This window comes from Periplaneta americana, chromosome 4, assembly GCF_040183065.1.
Source record: "Periplaneta americana isolate PAMFEO1 chromosome 4, P.americana_PAMFEO1_priV1, whole genome shotgun sequence".
NCBI lineage: Eukaryota > Metazoa > Arthropoda > Insecta > Blattodea > Blattidae > Periplaneta > Periplaneta americana.
In genome coordinates this window covers 15,213,738-15,236,495 of record NC_091120.1, presented here as the reverse complement: position 1 = coordinate 15,236,495, position 22,758 = coordinate 15,213,738, and the positions used below count along the sequence as shown (strand labels likewise).

At 35.6% G+C, this 22,758-nt stretch overlaps 1 protein-coding gene across 3 annotated transcripts in view; it reads right to left on the bottom strand.

Moving 5' to 3' along the window:
* Window positions 1-22,331, bottom strand: part of lqfR (clathrin interactor lqfR) — a 78,971-nt gene extending 56,640 nt beyond the window's left edge. Inside the window, exons 1-8 of one of the 3 annotated variants that reach the window (XM_069822880.1) lie at window positions 22,142-22,331; window positions 21,876-21,955; window positions 21,663-21,784; window positions 14,987-15,129; window positions 11,721-11,848; window positions 4,852-4,996; window positions 2,489-2,711; window positions 200-432 (exon numbers count right to left, since the gene is read on the bottom strand). In XM_069822880.1, the coding sequence (XP_069678981.1) occupies window positions 200-432; window positions 2,489-2,711; window positions 4,852-4,996; window positions 11,721-11,848; window positions 14,987-15,129; window positions 21,663-21,784; window positions 21,876-21,955; window positions 22,142-22,173 (1,106 nt within the window). In that variant the 5' untranslated portion in view covers window positions 22,174-22,331. The remainder of the gene's footprint in view (window positions 1-199; window positions 433-2,488; window positions 2,712-4,851; window positions 4,997-11,720; window positions 11,849-14,986; window positions 15,130-21,662; window positions 21,785-21,875; window positions 21,956-22,141) is intronic. The other 2 variants (XM_069822881.1, XM_069822882.1) reach the window with 2 other exon arrangements.
* Window positions 22,332-22,758: the final 427 nt, after the last annotated feature.

The window sequence follows — 22,758 nt, the reverse complement described above, 5'->3', positions numbered from 1 at the left end:
AATACAACACTTCCTTTCAAAGTTTTATAACCTAAGAGAAAGATGCTGTAATTTGAACATCCATTGATGCAGTACTAAAGTACGACTTGTGTAAGTTCCTGTCGACCATTTTACCTGATTGTGATAGTGACACGCCTGTGATGGTAAATTGAAGGAATACTGAAGCTCGAATTTTCAATTTTAAAAAGTGGGAAATTACCTCGTTTTATTAGCTGCTGCCTTCTCAAATGCACTAGTGAAATCCCCAAACTCTCCTCCACTTGGAGCAACGGGATTCTCTGATGCTCTAGGATTAAAATCTTCATCATCCCCAATCCCTGTGTTACTGTTCTTAGCTTCAGTACCTCCAAGTATATCACTGAGCAGATCTCCGTGACCCTTGTCATTACCCTGCTGACTCTGATTAGGAGACGATTTTGCTGGAGTGCTGTTCTGTGAAATCAATTACAAAGCACATCATGAATAATAAGATCACTTTCACCTCATTGCTACAACCTAATTTACAGCAATTCAATGCTCGTACAAATTCCTTGCTATAAATTCTCTCTTATTACATGAAGCATTTGAAGTTGCATCCTCTTTTGAGAGGCGAAACAAGATCATGAACATGAAAGGTCGTCCAGTGACACACTATAAAAAAAATTGTAGTAGATAGTTTAAGAGAAGTTTATTAATAAATTGTTGATTCTACCTTACTTACTGGCTTTTAAGGAACCCGGAGGTTCATTGCCGTCCTCACATAAGCCCGCATTGATCCCTATCCTGAGCAAGATTAATCCAGTCTCTATCATCATATCCCACCTCCCTCAAATCCATTTTAATATTATCCTCCCATCTACGTCTCGACCTCCCCAAAAGATCTTTTCCCCTCTGGCCTCCCAACTAACACTCTACATGCATTTCTGGATTCGCCCATACGTGCTACATGCCCTGCCCATCTCAAACATCTGGATTTAATGTTCCTAATTATGTCAGGTGAAGGATGCAATGCGTGCAGCTCTGCGTTGTGTAACTTTCTCCATTCTCCTGTAACTTCATCCCTCTTAGCCCCAAATATTTTCCTAAGAACCTTATTCTCAAAAACCCTCAATCTCTGTTCCTCTCTCAAAGTGAGAGTCCAAGTTTCACAGTCATACAGAACAACCGGTAATATAACTGTTTTATAAATTCTAACTTTCAGATTTTTTGACAGCAGACTAGATGACAAAAGCTTCTCAACCGAATAATAACAGGCATTTCCCATATTTATTCTGCGTTTAATTTCCTCCCGAGTGTCATTTATATTTGTTACTGTTGTTCCAAGATATTTCAATTTTTCCACCTATTCAAAGGATAAATCTCCAACTTTTATAGTTCCATTTTGTACAATATTCTGATCACGCGACATAATCATATACTTCGTCTTTTCGGGATTTACTTCCAACCCTATCTCTCTACTTGCTTCAAGCAGAATTTCCGCGTTTTCCCTAATCGTTTGTGGATTTTCTCCTAACATATTCACGTCATCCGCATAGACAAGAAGCTGATGTAACCCGTTCAATTCCAAATCCTCTGTGTTGTCCTGAACTTTCCTAATGGCATATTCTAGAGCGAAGTTAAAAAGTAAAGGTGATAGTGCATCTCCCTGCTTTAGCCCGCAGGTTGATTCTACCTAGCTTAATGAAATGGGGAAAGAAAAGGTATATAAATTAGTGAGTAAATTTTCTTACAAAGTGAAGCCATGTTGTGTAGCTGTGATGTTGTAACAAAACCCAACCAAATTCAGGTTTGAAAAGTAGAATCTTGCTAATACAGCAAGCATCACTGCTGACATTTGTCACAGATTCACATTCCTCTATGCGTCCATTATGCGGGGAGTTCTTTTTATTTTAACGCGAAAAATTGGGGTACGTTCATTATGCGGGGACGTCCATTCCGCAGGTAAATACGGCATTACTTTCTATTTAACTATCTAATTTTTTAATAATACCGTCTTACTGAATTTTACATATCCTATATTGAAACATGTTTCTCCAATACTCACAGCCCAATACATGTGATATGCGTGATTGAACATTGTCGAATTCAAAGAAAGTGTATCAGTATCATTGTAGTGTAAAAAATGTATCCAACAGTCAAATATGATAAAGTAAAATAAAAAAAAAAAACATGAAACACAAAAATCTCAATCAGGGTCTGTTGCTACCCATTAGACACGAGTTTCCATGAAGCGTTATGACAACAATGTTAAAAAATGTTGTGGCTGGCTGTCTAAGCCTGTAACCTAGATACATTTGAGTGACTATTCAAATCCTACAATGTGGTACATGTTTCATTTCATTACAATATAGTATACCCATAATATGACAACCCTTGTTACATGCAGAGAAACAGTGAAGAAAACAGGTTTGCAAGACCAGGACTGTTATCCATCAAAGAAAAATAACAATGCTATATTCACTTTCTCCTCATGAAAATGAAACACAGAATAACACACAACTGCATTTACCAAGGAATGTGAATCCCTGCCATAGTGAGCAGCAGCACCTAGGTCAATCTTCTTGATGCTACTTGCGGCAGGTTTCGTCCTCACCGGAGTGCTAGGTTTGCTATTGTTGCGATCTTTCTTCTCTGTGGAGTCTAAGCTGTCACTGTCTTTATCTCTGTACTCGCGGCCTCCTCTTGAGTGGGTGCCACCTTCACTGTCTGAATCGTAACGATCTCCATCATCACTGTAAAGAGACGACTCAAGTTGAAGAAGAGAGAGATCTGAGATTTGCTGAAATGTCATACTTCACGAGAAGAGAACAAACCTGGCAGCAAAAAGGTGAAAACTATAACAAGTGGTATTTGCAGTAAGCAACACTGTAATATTAACGAAACAATTTGGCACCACTGCTGCAACCATTATTGTTGTTACTGTTATCTTCATATAACTGCCACTGATTTACAGGTGATTTCATAAACCATGATCAAGACAAGTTCACAATGTCAATTGTTTAAGGGGACACTCAACTTAAAAATTGGAGAAAAAGTGTCATAGAAATAAAAAATTAAATTTCTACACTAATTTACGTGACAGAACTAAATCAATATGCAGAATTCTTCCCCTATTCATTGAGAAGTCACAGTCAAATGCACAAAGCCAAAAAATAAAAAATGATAATTAAAAATGATATTTCAATTAATGATTGATTAAAAATTGAAATATTTTTTATTTTGAAAAGTATTGCATCTAATGAGCTGAGATTTTGCATGTTACTTTCCATGTGTATATTAAACTTTTTCTCCAAATTTGAAAAAGATTGGTCAAATAGGAAAAAAGTTCCAAAATATGGTTGAGTGTCCCCTTAATAATTTTCAAATAACTTAATTTCAATTTTTTTTTTCGCGTACTTATTTAAACTCGCTTTAACTCCTAGGTTATACCACAACTGTCTGTAGTTTACTGTTGGGAATGTTTGTTGTACTGTGTCTATTATTTCGTGGTAATTAGGATCCTATTCAGTCTTAGTCTTTAATTGAAAATTAGTTATAACTCGACAAGATTGCTCAGCACCAGGGATCGAACCCGGGACATCCCGAACGCAAATCCAGTTCATTATCACGGAGTCACCTCCCTCAATATTTTCAATTTTATCACAGTTCATAATTTGATATTCATCAAATTAAATGCTGAACATGGGACCTCGTCTAATAGTTGAAGTAGGTATTTACATAGATGGTTGTCTTGAATTCATTGGATGTAAGCAAATTTCGTAAAGCTTTAGTAAAATGGGTTAGGACTGAATGGGACCATCAATGCTTATCTATTAATTGTAGACTTTCAGTCTGAGCCGAAACACCGACATGAACACATCATTCAACAAGCTTCTGCACTATGCCTGGCTATTCTGAAACTCGAGAAGTGACAACATGAATTTTTTAAAACTCAACATTGTAAGCTGATACCAGATAATAACATCACTGCATTCCCACGACTGAAACCACACTACATAAGCACCACATATGCTGGGATTAATTGTTTCAATGTATTTTATTAATATGTAAAATATGATTGACATTATGACATTTATTTGTCAATTTTAGCGAGCATCACCTGCCAGTATGTTAAAGCTCATGGCTTACATTCTGTTTACTTATTCTGATCAGATTTAATTATCTTAACGTAGTATTTATAATTGCAATTAAGTGATTAACATTAATGACATTCATTTTGAATCCATCAAGCATTATCTGCTATTGCCAAAGCTAACGTTTTTAAATCTCTGTTTTTAATTGTTTTATTTAGTATGGGTGCTTAATTCATTATGAAGGGACAGTGTGTAATTAACAACAGTGTGAATATTGTAATCATAATATCATTTGAATAGTATATAACGGATATGTCGCTGTTATTCATGTTTTACCATTATGGCATTATCAAGTATGTATTAAGACTATCTTTTAACATCTGAAGATGGCACATATATGTGCCAAAAACGTTCATGATTAATAAATTGTAATATACCAATACAATTAATAGATAAGCATTGACGGTCCCATTCAATCCTAACCTACTGTACTTTGCTTATTGGTCAAAACCTCAACAAAATGATATATTGCAGGGATAGTTAAAGATGATAAGCGAATATTTTAATTAAAATAGTAGCATCTTCAACACAAGCTTGAAGGGCTGGAAAAGAAACGGATAGTTAAATGTTTGTATACATACCTTATACAGTCAAATATCTGTATGTCAAACAGTATGTTCAGTAACTTTTGAGGAAGAGGAGATCTAGCAAGAACCGAGTTCATAACTCTCTTCACACAAAGACTAACATTACCCAAGACAACACATAAGTAAACTAGTACAAAAATTATGAGTTTTACCTGTTATTACCCATGTCTTCAAAATTCCTACTTCCATGTCGGCCACTTCCCATACCTCTAGAAACTCCCCCACCCCTATCTGGATCCCAGTCACTAAATTCATCCTTCTTCCAACGTGGTGTATCATCCCACCCACCACTTCCACCTGTAAAAACAGACAAAAACAATACAACAAATGAGTGGTCAATGGGTCAGTGTGATGCAGCGTTTGATATAAAGTAATTTAAACCTAAAGGAGTTAGATCACTGCATTACGTCCTAGATCATATATGTAACAGATAACTCCTCGCTACGTTAAAATCGGCAGCACTTTGAAGAGAACAACCGCCAGGATCGCCACCCGTCCCCCGTAAACGAAAAACGAGATGGCAGCACAGTCGCTAATGCAATTCAAATGGGTATTATGACGTGACTCCTTATGTAACAACTCGATGGCAGTGTAGTAAACCTGACAAAAGTTGTTGACCTCAAAGCCTATAACCCCGACATATCTGTTACATAATATGATCTAGGATTACGTATAAGCCTTGAGATATATATAAATATTATATATATATATATATATATATGAGGGGCTCACAACAAGAGTGGACCAAGTCCACCAGTGATCAGTTTGTGGATTAATACAATCTCGGATGAAGAAAACTTAGATTTATTCATTGCCATAACAAACAAAGTCCATAACTCATTTGTTACTCCACAGAGGGCAGCATTTCCTATGGAAGGCGAAGGTTGCTAAGCGTGAGCCAGGAACGTTAAGACTCAATATCTCAGAACTATTCCAGATGGACTTGGTCCACTCTGGTTGTGAAAAAAAAAACACACACACACACACACAAAATTACTCTCAAGAACACACAAAGCAATTGAAGAGCTGCAAGAACAGCATTAGTCTGTTAACGTTGTTATACATAGGTTGAATTTTTTAGTTCTGGCAACTATTTTTTTCTCGATACATAGCATACTTATATGGTTCTAAGTTTTACAAGCCTTCGATGTAGTTACCAGCATTGCATACGTATTCCCAGTGATAAGGAAGCCTTGGATCCCGTTGGCACTGCCTAATCTATTGATGGTGCGAATAGAGCAGTCAGTTGCCTGTAAAATGTCTTCCACTGTTCACAAGCGAATCCCACAAAGTGGGTCTTTCATCTTAGGGAAAAGATCGAAGACGCAGGGACTTAAATCCGGAGAATATGGCAGGTGACAGAGTACTTCCCAGCCCCAGTGACTGAACAATTCAGACAACATCTGCTGTATGCGTCCTAGCATTTTCATGCAGAATAGGTGGGTTATCCACAAAGTGTCGCCGTTTTCTTCTCAGAGCTGCTCGCAGATTGTTTCACAAAAATGAACAGTAGTACTCTGCATTAACATTCTGCCTTGGAGGAATGGTATGCTTTAAGATTACACCATCCCAATCATAGGCAAGAATCAGCATAGCTGTCACATCAGTGAGGGTCTGCCGAACTGTTGTTTTTCGTGGTGACCCTTGATGATGCCACTCGTCCGATTGGTGTTTCAGCTGAGGTTCATATGATCTGGCCCAGGTCTCATCAATTGTACTGATACACCATACAAGGACCTCTCCTTCGCGCTCATATCGCTGCCATTTCTGCATGTTTGTTAAATCATGGAACCCACTTTGAGGCAATTTTCAACATTTTCAGACACTCCTTCAGAATGTAAAGCACAGTCGAAGACACCAATCCTGTATCACTCACTGGTGGGTGACCTGATCGAGGCATGTCCAACACACTTTCGCGTCCTTGTCTGAAGGCTCTAACCCACCTTGCTACCATTCAGTAAGGTAACGCAGTCACACTGCAAGCCTTGATGACACTGTCATGCCATGCGACCTTTAGCACATGGCCATGGATGAATATATAATAGGATGCGAAACTTACTGAGTTTCCTGTAACACATACTATAGGCGCTGTTGTAGAAATTGACCTTGCTGCCATCTGTTTGTGGGAGGGGCATTATTACATCTAGCATCGCACCAAGTAGCGAAAAGAGTAATTACTCCATGCATTTAGCGGCGCACCTGGTGACGAAAATGTTAAACTGTGCAGAAAGTATTCCCTCCCACCTTCATCGATATTCAAAACTAACCCAATTTAAAATAACACATTTACATTTTTATTCCTCACAGCATATTCTACTGAAAATTCTTACCGAAGCCAACAGAAAGATAAAAGAGACGATGTGTTTTACACTAACTGATTAAAATATAACCAGACAGAGACAAAAAATAAAGCAAAAGATTAGATAATTGGGATTGTATTCTTTGGGTATTTATTGTACAGCGCAATGGAAAAAGTCTGCAAGAACTACTTAGATAGTTCAATTTATTATATTACTATTACTTTACAATACATTCAACAATACTATTTTTACAACGTCCATAAACATCACTGTTTAACATACACTGCTTATACACACACGTATCACTTTATGTTCACTTATTAGCAAGTTTCAGTCCGCCATCTCGGCTCCTCGACTCTCCCGTATAGCAATATCTCGAACGGATAAATAGAGAACTCTGGGTAATGTACTCAACACGTAGTTCTAATGTTCACCACCTACGACGTTGGGTGCTGATCACCTTATTTCAGACCCCCAAAGCCAGATGGTGCTGACCGCAGTTTCGCATCCTATTATATATTTATCCATGACATGGCATTTTTAACCAGCTTCTCTGTTCCTCCTTCGAAAACACTGCAACTGTATTCTGCGACCGCTTGCTCACAACTGCTCGTCTTATTGTTGTCACTGTGAACGGACATGGAGGGAGGAGGGCGAGTTCATTAGCTCTGAGGGAGGGGAGGCATGTAAGCAGCCTGTGATATAAATGATATTGCACGGCATTTCTGCAGCATAGTTGCCACTATTAAAAAATCAACCCATGTACTCAAAACAATACACGGTGAAGTACTAAAGATCAAAGATGGCTGACACTACAATGCTACCAACCTTGAACGAACCTAAACCACTAATGTTACTAAGAACTTGTATTATGTAATGCGAATAAAACAGTAACATCACATACAACTAGCTATGATAAAGAAATAATAATATTACATTATCTATTTACAAATTGCTTTTAGAGAACCCGGAGGTTCATTGCCGCCCTCACATAAGCCCGCTATCGGTCCCTATCCTGAGCAAGATTAATCTAGTCTCTACCATCATACCTCACCTCTCTCAAATCCATTTTAATATTATCCTCCCATCTACGTCTCGACCTCCTTAAAGGTCTTTTTTCTTCAGGTCTTCCAACTAACAATTTATATGCATTTCTGGATTTGCTCATACATGCTACATGTCCTGCCCATCTCAAACGTCTGGTGAAGATTACAATGCGTGCAGTTCTGCATTATGTAAATTTCTCCATTCTCCTGTAACTTCATCCCTCTTTGCCCCAAATATTTTTCCTAAGCACCTTATTCTCGAACACCCTTAATCTCTATTCCTCTCTCAAACTGAGAGTCCATGTTTCACAACCATACAGAACAACAGGTAAAACAACTATTTTATAAATTCTAACTTGCTCAGTTTTTTTTTTTTTAAGCATATTAATGACAAAAGCTTCTCAACTGAATAACAGCAGACATTTCCAATATTTATTCTGCGTTTAATTTTCTCCCAAGTATCATTTATATTTGTTACTATTGCTCCAAGATATTTCAATTTTGTCACCTTTTCCAATAATAAATTTCCAATTTTTATATTTCTATTTCGTACTATGTTCTCGTCATGAGACATGATCATAGACTTTGTTTTTTTTTTTTTTTTCGAAATTTATTTCCAAACCTATGTCATTGCTTGCTTCTAGTAAAATTTCTGTGTTTTCCCTAATCGTTTGTCACTCACCAAACTCTCTCTGTTTTCCTGGACTTTCCTAATGGCATATTCTACAGCAAAGTTTAAAAAGTAAAGGTGATAGTGCATCTTCTTGCTTTAGTCCACAGTGAACTGGAAAAGCATCGAATAGAAACTGGTCTGTACAGACTCTGCTGTATGTTTCACTGAGACACATTTCAATTAATCGAACTAGCTTCTTGGAAATATCAAATTCTATAAGAATATTATATAAAACTTCTCTCTTAATCGAGTCACATGCCTTTTCGAAATCTATGAATAATAACTATATTTCTGTAATATATTACATTATAATCATGAATTAATGAACACACATGAACACTGAATAAAAGTGGTGAAATTAATTACAGTAGCTTGCCTTGCCTGATAAATATCTCAAATTGTATCAACCTAACAATTACAAAATGACTATCATGATATCTGTAAAATGCGTGTATTCGAAGAAGTGTTGCCAGTGGTGAAGTGAACCAAACAGCTAGAAAATCCCTAAATTTAAGTAAGTCATGAACCAATGGTGGAAGGAAGTTGAAGTTGCAACATAGTACCTCATGTTACATTGTACCGACTATGTTGCATAAATAGCTTTTCTCAAATATTATACATTATAAAAACTATAATTTTATTAATATATAAGGCTTTAACATACGATTACCAAATGTAAAGATTTTATTTCTAACAATACTGTGTTGAAATGCCTTATCTATTTTTTTTCAAAATCGATTTTTTACATTAACATTGTTATTGCATCTAGCTCCTCAATTATTAAATGCTGTAGTAATACCAGGTAGACTAGACATAAGATATCCGAGTCCTGGTAGATGTTACGAGAAGAAATAAAAAAATGTAAGACAGTGACATGAAGAAAGTTTGCATCTGTGCAGTACAGTAATTATAGTAGTGAAACTAAATTTAATATATTAACTCCACGTGTTAAATATTTTGCAATTCATTTTATGTGAATTTTCAGAAAAGTCTATATATATATATATATATATATATTGAAAGTTTATTGTTTCAGCCATTGACTTTACTGTTGTGTATGTTTTAGGTGTTAACATTTACATTATAAGTTACAAGACTTATAAACGTTTTCGTTGATCAATGTCAACATCTTCAGATACGAACAATCAATTTTGCAATATCATTACTCTCTACAATCTCTACACATACAATGCATGTTTAATGGCATACGGGGATAGAAACCTCTTAAAAAATTAATATAATTATAATACACATTAATATTCTAATATTCAAATATGGGTGCCCCTAATGTCAATATTTAAAAGTTTACATATGATGTACAATAGATATGCGTTTGCAAGTCTTCACATGTGGGCTGGGATATTAGTGAGATAATATTGTGAGGCTGAAAATAAAGTTAAAAATATAAAATTGAGCTGACTACATATTATATTACATTATACATGTGAAGATTTGCAATTACAATGTTTTATTACATGTTTTATTCATATCTCCGTATTTTAGTGATGCACATCTTTCCAATATATATCATAGTGTATGCTTCATAGCCTATCGTAAATGCTTAAGCAGATTATTGTAATAATCTTTATGCCAATATATTGGGTTTTGGTTGTTTGTTTTGACTTGGTGGTGCACGTTTGCTTTGTTGCTGTTCATTCACAAGATAAATAATCAAAATCCAATACTGTATATGTAGTGAATTATGCAGCAAGACGTGAGTCGGGTGCCTAAAATCGTTGTTGTGGATGTGCTTTCTTTAGATGTTGATTGTGTACTGGCTATGTGAAGACTCACTAATATCCCAGCCCACATGTGAAGACTTGCAAACGCATATCTATTGTACATCATATGTACACTTTTAAATATTGACATTAGGGGCACCCATATTTGAATATTAGAATATTAATGTGTATTATAATTATATTAATTTTAACAGGCTTCTATCCCCGTATGTCATTAAACATGCATTGTACGTGTAGAGATTGTAGAGAGTAATGATATTGCAAAATTGATTGTTCGTATCTGAAGATGTTGACATTGATCAACGAAAACGTTTATACGTCTTGTAACTTATTATGTAAACGTTAACACCTAAAACATACACAACAGTGAAGTCAATGACTGAAATAATAAACTTTCAATATCCACGTGTTAAGTTTTACATGTGGAAAACACACGAGGTTTCCTACATTCCAGTTGTTTTCAGTGGAAAGCGTGCCAAAAAAATTTTGTATGAGCGGACAGTGCTTTGTGTGAAGTGTGTATGTAACGAAATTTTAAACAGTTTCTTTTACAGAGATTGAACCAGTGTCCACAGGATTATGAGACTAACACTCTAGCCACTGCGCTGCCATAGTGGGTTTACTTTAATAACAACCAGCATCACTATTCTCGTAAACAATGTTAGCAAGTCTCCTGTTTAAAAATACACTATGAAAAACTAAAAAACTGTCTATGTTGTGTGTTTAGCAACTGTTACAAATAGTTTATTTTCACTGCTTCAAACAATAAAATATACAGAAACAGTATAATATACTACTGCCACATTTAGATAACACAGTTGTAAAAGTTCCAATGAAACCAATACAAAAAACGCTACAGCTACAATTCTGAAAAAACCTGCTCACACATCACTACTTCAAAGCGGCATCAAAAAGTTGCAAACAGCTGTTTCGACAACCATTACTTTTTGAGTTGCAACGCTGTTCACACGTCACAGTACGCAATGCGAATTGCACAGTATTTCGTACTGCAGCACTGCAAACGTAGCTATTTGTGACTGTGCTTTAAGATACAAAATGCTTTTCAATTATTTTGTTATATAAAGAAATGCAGATCTATTTACTGGATAAATCTTGTAATCTAGGGCCAAATACTAAAAACACAGAGTTCTTCTTTCATGTAACTTCAATTTCAAAGCAACCTAAATCAACTGCAAGTTACAAAACACGAAAATCTGGAGAAAAAAATCATGGACACAGTCCATATATCAAATATCTTACCAAATCTCATGCCTAACGCTTCACTGGACATTCCAACATATTTGTCTTTATTCTTCTTAGCTTTCTTCCTTTCTTCTCTAAGTTTGTCATCATCTTGGATAAAGTCGATCAATTCATGAACTTTATGTCTGAAAAAAAAAAAAAGCAGAAACGCAAAATAAAGTCACACTATTCCTAACCTTATTGAAATAGATAACATGTCAAAGCTGAGATATGCTATCTAAATCCACGTTCCACTTTCACTTTATTCTAAACACAAAGAAAGGTTGCAAAGCAGCAAAAAAAATTCCACCTGGAAAAAAAGCATGCACGCACACATTCCCCCCCCCTACCCCCCCCAACTCCAGCATGTAGTACGTTCTAGTGAATGTTATGGTCTCCCTCTCCCCCCCTCTCATTCTTGGTCTTCCCAAATTTCCACATCCTCTGGGAACATATAATACAATTTGTTCAGACAATAGGATGGAGGTCTCAGGATACTGAATATAAGCAAATATTTCATTCAGAATTACAAACCAATATGAATGTGATCTGTGGGCAAACCTAGGGCTGGAAAACCTGTGCAATAGGCACATTGCCCAGTCCATGTTTTGAAAGACATGTAAGAATTTACACTCTGATAAAGTCCGCTTGAATTCTTAGACGAAAACAGCACATAAAGATTTTTTTTTTTTTTTTCAGAATCTACTGTCAGGAATCATTCTGAATAATAATATAGAGCTTGTATGAACCAAACAGCCAGAAACTAAAATTTGACACATGTCACATTACTCTACTGTTGAACTGTGTAACTACAAGATTGGGTCCACATTGTGAAATGAGCAGGCTCAGGTGGAAATCACTGTCCCAAGACAAGTTATCTGACTGGGGTTTTTTCCCCAGGGTTTTCCCTCAGCCAAACAATTGTTTCAAAAGTTTGTTAATAATGAAGAAAGACGGTAAATATAGGGAATTATTAAGAATTACGTATGATGATTTTAAGGACTTAATCATTGATCTATACTATAATAATAATAAATCTGTAGCCAAAATTGTTCTGGTAATTTTCGATTTTCCAAAAATAATTGGTGTTAACGTGTATAATTAATCATCCTGAAACCGAAAATCGCTTTTTTGAAATTTTTGTTTGTATGTCTGTCTGTCTGGATGTTTGTTACCTTTTCACGCAATAATGGCTGAATGGATTTCGATGAAAATTGGAATATAAATTAAGTTCGTTGTAACTTAGATTTTGGGCTATATGATATTCAAAATACGTTATTTAAAAGGGGGGTTATAAGGGGGTCCGAATTAAATAAATCGAAATATCTCGCTTATTGATTTTTGTGAAATGTGTTACATGACAAAAGTTTCTTTAAAAATGATTTCCGATAAGTTTTATTCTTTGCAAAATTTTGATAGGACTGATATTTAATGAGATAAATGAGTTTTAACATTAAAATAACTGCCATCTAAGGCCGTATAATGAAATAAAAAACAAATGACTTCGTCTATAAGGGGCCTTGGACAGCAACAATCGAAAGCTATGAAAGATAGCCTACAGAGAATGTTTCTGTGTTTGTATGAAGTAATATCGGAAGCTAAATTAACCGATTTGTATAATTAATTATTATTTCACCATTGGAAAGTGTATTTCTCTAGATGGACATAATGCTATATGCTATTACAGTAACTTCTGAGTGAATCGAGGACAGGTAAGATTAAAATAGATTCTTATACACAGAAAACTTGATAGGCTATTCTGTATATTATTCGTTTCATATATTTCTTAAAATAATGTTTATGTAGGCCTACCACATTCATTTTCATCTCAGAGAATTAACGAACAATGAGAGTGTATTGATTTAGTATGCAGCAATAGTATGTTAGCTTAGCATTCCATTATTTTAACTAAGCTCAATTGAATTGTGTTAAAATAGATAAAATGAATAAACTGTGCAATAAATACATAAAGTCAATTCTACGCCATCATTTAAAGTTCAAGCATAGGCTTATCATGTAATTGGAAATTTTCTTCCAGCTGAAGTAAGAGCCTTCAATTCTTACAAGTATATTTAATTTCAGATCAATTTTTTTTATTTTTTATTTTTTTAGTAGATTATTTTACGATGCTTTATCAACATCTTAGGTTATTTAGCGTCTGAATAAGATGAAGGTGATAATGCCGGTGAAATGAGTCTGAGTTCCAGCACCAATAGTTACCGAGTATTTGCTCATATTGGATTGAGGGAAAACTCCGGAAAAAATCTCAACCAGCCCCGACCGGGATAGTATCAATCTTAAAAGCAGAGTTGACTGAATAACTCCAGGAAGTATTGCATGATAATAATAGTTAAATTCATTAGTTTTAAATACAACTTTGAAAATGATTCAGGAGCAAACGACTTACAACATACAAAAAGCTATTATTCACTAAGTAATTACAAAACTGTATTTAGATTTGTCAATATTTAATTCTAAGAAGTGCAGTGAAGCGCGCGAGTACGGCTAGTCTATAATAAATTTAAAATCAAGATGTAAGAAGCCTCTTGGTTCTGCTATAACAAAGTAAACCGTCCATTAGCCCCTCTGGTGCAGAGGGGCTAACATTCCTGAAAGCTCAAAAATCATCTGTAATTTTTATTTGTGCAAATAATAATGTCGGTAAACCAGTGTTTTATGCTCATTTTATCACCGTGAGAAATGTATGTGAATGAACCACTTTCCATGGAAAAACAGAATGGCAGAAAATTTACTCATACTTACATAATCAGAATGTTAAAAAAATAAACCAAAGATGCATAAAAGAGAATAATCTAACAGATCTGCATCATTTGCTCATTTCAAAAATCAGAATAATTTAAAATTCTGATTTTAAACCCCTCTTAGCCTATTTCTACACATATAAAATTAATTTATTTTATTTAAGTAGGTTATTTTACGACGTTGTATCAACATTTTAGGTTATTTAGCATCTGAATAATATGAAGGTGATAATGCTGGTGAAATGAGTCCGGGGTCCAACACCGAAAGTTACCCAGCATTTGCTCATATTGGGTTGAGGGAAAACCCCAGAAAAAACCTCAACTAGGTAACTTGCCCTGACCGGGATTCGAACCCGGGCCACCTGGTTTCACGGCCAGCCGTGCTAACCGTTACTGCATGGGTATGGACTATAAAATTAAAAGAGCGGTAATTTAGTACTCATATATTGATGTGTGTGTTCAATACTATAGTTGATAAGATAAAATAATAACTTGACAGTAAAGTATCTGTACGTTACTTACCTTACATTAATCCCTTGGTCCTTCCCAAACTCATCAATGTAAGTGTAATTTTCTAGACTACGAAGATCATAAATGTGTTCCCTTGCAGACGTCACAACACGTTCTGAACCATTGCGCACCAAATAGTTCAGCAGCAAAAGTGACTGAAACATATTAATACAACATTCCATTTAAAATACTGACCAGAAACTACTGACTTGTAGGGGTATTTACCAATGGGACTCATTCAGTGTCATCCTTGTACTTTGAAACCGAAGTTCGTGGGTTCAAACTCAGCAGACAGTGGCAGAATTTCGGGCAGAAAAATATATAGTGCGACTTCTTCCAGAAGGAAAGTAAAGCTGTGGGTCCATGTTGCTTCAGTGGGCCACACATGCACCGCTTCCTCCGTTTCTTGGCTCGAGGTGCCTCTCTGACAGGCAGTCAGAAGGGAAAAGCTGAAGATGTTATGTTTTATCTAACGATGCTAGCAACTGCAGAGGTTATATCAGCGTCGCCGGATGTGCTGGAATTTTGTCCCGCAGGAGTTCTTTTACATGCCAGTAAATCTACTGACATGAGCCTGTCGCATTTAAGCACACTTAAATGCCATCGACCTGGCCCGGGATCGAACCCGCAACCTTGGACATAGAAGGCCAGCGCTATACCAACTCGCCAACCAGGTCGACTGCTGAAGATTATATGAAGGAAGCTTCAGTTCCTGGAAGTTTCAACAGCAGTATATGCACGAGCATTATTCTGCAACAACATATTTTTCGATAGCAGTCCTCTGCATTTGCTTTGAACTGCAGGTTTCACCTTGTCAAACAGCATCTCACTGTAAAGCCACCGGTTAATATTGAGTGCTCTCCAGATAAGGTTCCAATACTAAGTCTTGTACATCCCAAAAAACTGTAAGCATCAGTTTTCATGTAATTGTGAATTTTCATTCCATATTCCACCACTTACTCTTTGTAATGGTGGATTCATATTTCGTCATTGTATATTAAATATTTTTTTTAATCCAATGCCACCAGGTTGTCTTTTCGACATTTCTAGTCTTCTCTCCTGGCCGTGGCTTAATTATAACCCACTTCTGAGGTTGGGGTGCCTGGAAGGCAGAGTTACATTACCCCGATGATGTGATAGGATGATTATGATAATGTGGTGCCAGGAGAGGTCTTAAATCTAAACTTAACCTAAATTCCAGACCATGGACGAACACAGGAATAATCCCCTTTAAGGAAAAATTCCTGTGCTCTAACCAGGAATCGAACCCGGGACCTCATGAACTATAGCCAGAAGCCCTGACCACTAGACCATTTACCCTATATTGTTAATTGTTTGAATTTTTAAAATTTCTATGTCTTTTTCTGTCTTTTTTAATTTTCCATGTGGATTAAACATTTAAGTGTATGTACGATTATTGTTTTTGTTTCCTATTATTCCTTTCGTGTGTTTATAGAAAATAAAAACCTATTTAAGTAAGACCATATCCCACTATAAACATGAGAGAGTTGAATTTCTGTCAAGCACATGTTAACATTTTAAAAATTCCGGCTAATATGTTCCGGAGCCAATTTTCTCTTTACACTATCATACATTTAAAACTTAAAATGCAATATTAAATATAGAGTATAATCTAAATTTAACAAAAGAAATACTGAAATCAGAAGTAAACAATGAAATAATAAAACAATTGTCTTCAGAGACAATATTAGGTATCCTTCACAAAACTGACTTCATTTATACACTAATGGAACAAGGAACAGGGAATAAGATGCAGGTGCAGGTGTTACGTGCTGTCTCTTCTCACTTTATAGATCTCTTGGATATGGAACAAGCTTTGATGGAGAAATCATTGCAATAAGTGAAAGTCTCAGGAATCTTCTATGCCACATCAATAAATTTAAAAATGCAGTTATATTGTGGGATTCCAAAGCAGCTATTCTATCAATAGTCTCTGGACACAGCAGAAATAACTAAAATGCTCTCTCAATAACTACCACTCAATAAAAGAATTGTATTCCAATGGATACCATCCCATTGTGGAATCCCAGGAAACGAGAATACAGATGCTTTAGCAAAGAAGGGCAGCACTGCTACTTATAGACCTGTTACTAAATCTACGTATTACTCTGTGAAAACATTTATTAAATCTACATACTTAGACTTCAACACACAAAATTTGATAACACAATCCCAAGGGAAAAAATGGAACTCTCTGCATCATAATCCACAGTTGATTCCCGATTTACCACGCAAACCGTCTGTAGCTGCATTTAGATTGGCAACAACCTATGACTATTTGGCCAAATACCTGCATAGAATTGGAATATATCAATTCCCTAACTGCCCATTGTACAATTCAAATCAAGAAAAAGATTCGGGACACCTCAAAATCTGTGCTTCAGTGGCTAGCTATGACAATATCTTTGAAAAATATTGGAGTGCAAGATGTCAAATGACTTTATCGTCAAACACCTGGCATTAGAAAACAACAACAACACATTTTGTCATCAGTGACAATTCTGTCCTAAAAGGTCTTGGTGATTCAAATGATGTTGACAGGTGTCAAAGAGCATTTGCAGAGGCACCGACTATGAAGTGGCTTATCTACAGGGTTGGCCACGTAAATTACACAATACATATTTTACACGATTTTCTATGCAGCATAATAAATTATTTTCATGGAAATTAATTAATAAGTTACATACTCTATTATGTGCTTCAAGATGCCGTGTTGCTGTATTTTTAATTATCGAGCCACAATTCTACATTCTACATTTTATTTTAAGTTTTGTGAGAATAAAACCAAGTTCGTCATACTTGCTATGCAAAGGTCTTCCTGCATACGAAATGTCAACTTTTTATTTTTAACACAGGATCTTACTAACTTTACAATCATCTATACTAATAATAAATCTGTAGCCGAAATTTTTCTGGTAATTTTCGATTTTCCAAAAATAATTTGTCCTAACATATACAATTAACCACCCTGAAACCGAAAATCGCTTTTTTGAAATTTTTGTTTGTATGTCTGTCTGTCTGGATGTTTGTTACCTTTTCACGCAATAATGGCTGAACCGATTTATATGTAAATTGGAATATAAATTAAGTTTGCTGTAACGTAGATTTTAGGCTATATGACATTCAAAATATGTTATTTAAAAGGGGCCTGAATTAAATAAATCGAAATATCTAGCTCATTATTGATTTTTGTGAAATATGTTACATAACAAACGTTTCTTTAAAAATAATTTGCGATAAGTTTTATTCCTTGAAAAAGTTTGATAAGACTGATATTTAATGAGATAAATGAGTTTTAAAATTAAAATAACTGCCATCTAAGGCCATGTAATGAATTAAAAAACAAACGACTTCGTCTATAAGGGGCCTTGGACAGCAACAATCGAAAGCTATGAAAGATAGCCTACAGAGAATGTTTCTGTGTTTGTATGAAGTAATATCGAAAGCTAAATTAACCGATTTGTATAATTAATTATTATTTCACCATTGGAAAGTGTAGTTTCTCTAGATGGACATAATGGTATAATGTTATTACAGTAACTTCTGAGTGCTCTCTGAACCAAAATGACCGCATTTTAATTATTAAAATACAATTTAAATTAAGTAACATGTTAAACGATTTATCCTTCTATCAAACACGAATGTTCCCTGGATCAAACGTCCTATTTTAATTATGTAATTACTTTATATTTATTTCTAACATGTGCAGCGGAGCGCACAGGTACGGCTAGTTTATTATAACTCTAACACTCCAGAACTATGCTGCGAACTTAAGTTGATTATGCCCCTCCATCCTTTTCAATTTCCTAGATCACTGGTTCCCAAAGTGTGGGTCGCGACACACTGAGTCATATAAAGAGCAGAGGAGGTATTGAGATGAAATACAAAATAAAGTCTGATTAACATACATTTCTGTTGTATATTTAGAAACATAATTATAAACAATGTTAAACATAAAAATAAGAAAATGTTTCAGTAGTTACAAAGTAAAAAATAGTTAATGTGATAAATGTGCCTGCTTTTCAGAAGGCAGCTTCTCAAATCTGGACACTCTATTCGATATATACTGATATTTTCAGTTTCAAGCAGATTTCTCACTTGTGATGTCGACCAGAAATCAAATTTCCTTTTAAATCCGTCGATTTTATAACTGTCATTATGTTAACACCTTGGTCTTACTTTACGTCCAAACCTATCTCTTTACTTGCTTCAAGTAAAATTCCCGTATTTTTCCTAATCGTTTGTAGATTTTTTCGTAACATATTCACGTCATCCACATAGACAAGCAGCTGATATAGGCCTAACCCGTTCAATTTCAAACCCTCTCTGTTATCCTGGATTTTCCTAATGGCATATTCTATTTGTTTTAGCTATCACAACTTAATAATTACTCATAAGCACAATGAAAACACAATCACATTCCAGTCATTTACGATCTGTCATCAGACTTGTTTCTAAAGTTCTCTCATCTTCAGTTAAATAGGCTTCAATTCCTCAGCTTTTTCTTCCAATAACATTTGTTTTTACAACTGCAGCTGTTTCAGCTCCACCTTAAGCAAGATGAAATAAGTGAAGAAGAACATGCTCAATTTCGTTACCTACAATCATTCAAACTTTTAACTTCGTTACTTTTCATTACCAATTACTTAAATTCGTTACTTTTGCTACCAGTAGACACCCTACTAACGTTACTTTGGGATGGAATGTGATTTAGTGGTATAGGTTGTCCATCAGAGATATGGGGTGTGTGTATACATACATATACATACGTACGTGTTCTGCCCGTGGGCAGGTCTTTCACTGCAAACCCTGCATTCTCCAATTTTTCCTAGTTTCTGCCTTCCTCTTAGTCTCTGCATATGATCCACATGGGATATGCATACAGTGGCAACATCTTTCACGAATGTTACAAATCTCAGCATTGTACATAAGTTAATTATAATGAGTCAAACTGATTGATTTAAAGTAAGTACCTCAGATACTTCGTTTCACACGCCCACCTCTGACACGATAGTACCACGCATACTCTCGCTTATGTCTGACCTAGCAAATAATTTTATGGAAGCTGTACACTCTTAACTATTGTATGATTTCGTGACAAGACCTTGTAACTATTGTCGGACCATCGGATCTGTGCCCCTTCAGTGCTGTCGTCGTTCTTGGAAAAGTTAACGCCTGTACTCACTCCATTCCACCCGCTTTCCTCCCACCACGTCAAACAGCAGACTACGAACCTTGCCGAATAGGGATGTTGCCAAACTTCAGTCAAACGGTGTCATAAATAACTGGTCCTCCATGCTGCAATATCATTTCTTTCAATCAAAATACATCTTGTATTTCTACATTTTTTAAACCTAAATCCCATGTCTCGAATCACTTTCCGTTGTTTTTCTCGCCAACCTTTGAAATTATTGCTTCTCTCGCAAGCTTCAGCAATTTCTTCAATGTTGAAACTTCTTTTTGAACGGTATAAAATTCTTGTATCTTTGTTCTTAAAATACATTGGCTCATATCACCTACAATAATTAAAAGTTCCCTTGGTCTGTTCTTCTCTGGTGATTCTAGCTTTTCATCTCCTGCACAGACTCCCACTCTCCTGATTTTATTTATTAGGAGCTCTGACTTGTCTATATAATTTACATAAAATGTTGTATTATTAGTATTAGTTAAGTAAGTAATTTTAATACGTAATCAATTGAAATAAAATAAGCCTCACCTGTGATATCAGCTGCTCTTTTCGTTGCCTGATTTATAGGAAACAGATAATGACTTGTTTGTTTCTCTTCTTCGCAAAATGCTATTACGTATTTACTTAATAATATTTCTTTCGCCACTCCGTGCTATAGTATTCATGTTGAGTTGACAACACTGGACTGCAAGTGCAAATATTGTAAACTGTCCCGCAAGAAGGCCAAAATTGTGAATAATGGGGGAGAGAAAGGGAGAGAGATAGGAATGCAGGGAGGGAAACGAATTACCGAGACTGAGAAGAAATTAGGGTTCAGTTCGCATATCTTACGGGGGCATGGATCCGATGGTGCGACTATACAATACTTAATTACAATTCTAGTATCCTTGCATAACTAACATTGATATGCAAAAATAATCCGTCTTGTCTCCCCCGTAACTGCTGCAAGTAGCTGCCATTATAGGTAAATGTGTCTTGTGTTCAGTGGTGTGTTGGTTCTTCGGTTCTGACATCCCCCCCCTACTTATTTTTATATTTTTAACCAATAACAGCTTGGTATGTCATTCTAACCTCATAAGACAACTGTAACGTAATAAAGATAGTTCACAGTGTCCATTTTCAACTGCTTCTGTAGCTCTGTACTTCAAAGTATTGGATACTGTTTCTGAGTAGGATAGACAATGTCACTTATTCCAATCTTAACACCTCCAGTGATAATTACGTATTTTATAATATAATAGTAAGGTTGTGTGTGTTACAGGATTAACAGTTAAGAGAGACAAGAAAAATGAGAGACATGGAGAATGAGATGGAATGTGGAGGGAAGGGAGAATGGATAATTTGATTGAAGAGCCATCTTTTAACCAAACTTTTTTTTTTGTCAAGCTATTTATACGTCGACTCAAGTCGCGTTATACATATTCCAAAAATAAAAAAATAACTACTGCTACCATTTTTGCCACAATAGATATGTATTACCTTATAGGTCCGCCTCCAATTCTTTTTATTATCTTGCAGCATTCTCTTCCATAACATAGTCATAACTTCAGGAAAATGTTCATACGTGAATGTTCCTTGTGCAACTTCCTGCATAAGTGCACCTTAAACAAAAGAAATAAAATATAGTAAGTATTTTCAACACTTTTAAACTATTGTAAATAGTCTACAGATAGCTAAAGTCTATTACGGTACCTGTAGGGCCCCAAGCATCGTCGTTTGTTGCTTCTCTAACTTTGGCTTCTATTTCAGTATAGTTCATCACAACATTGGTACTGCAAAGTAAATAAGATGAGGTACATTTTGGTATTAACAGAGCTTATGAATAAATAGCACTGCTGAATAAATATTTACTTTCAATAGTTAAATTTATACCCTTAAACTTAAATCGTTATGTCAAAACAACGCTGAACCTTCAGAGTCATACAATACATAGACATTTAAAATATCTAAAAACTTACACTTTGTCGGCTATTTCTCTCACTTTCCACATGATGAAAATTTATATGGAAACAAAATTAACTATTTTATAACAACTAAACTATCATAGCACTTAGGATGATAGCAGATTATGCCATTTATTACTCTACTCCTCAAATTTTCACGTCAAACAGCTGATATGTTCAATATGGCTACCGGGTAGGAAAACGTCATCAGTCATTGATTGGAAATCTTCTGCAGTCAAACCAACGAGTTAGATACTATCTAGCTCGTTGCTATACTTAAATGATAACCAACAGCATATTCACGTAATCAATGTTGGCAACCCTCCTGTTACTTACTTACAAATGGCTTTTAAGGAACCCGAAGGTTCATTGCCGCCGTCACATAAGCCCGCCATCGGTCCCTATCCTGTGCAAGATTAATCCAGTCTATATCATCATATCCCACCTTCCTCAAATTCATTTTAATATTATCCTCCCATCTACGTCTCGGCATCCCCAAAGGTCTTTTTCCCTCCGGTCTCCCAACTAACACTCTATATGCATTTCTGGATTCGCCCATACGTGCTACATGCCCTGCCCATCGCAAACGTCTGGATTTAATGTTCCTAATTATGTCAGGTGAAGAATACAAT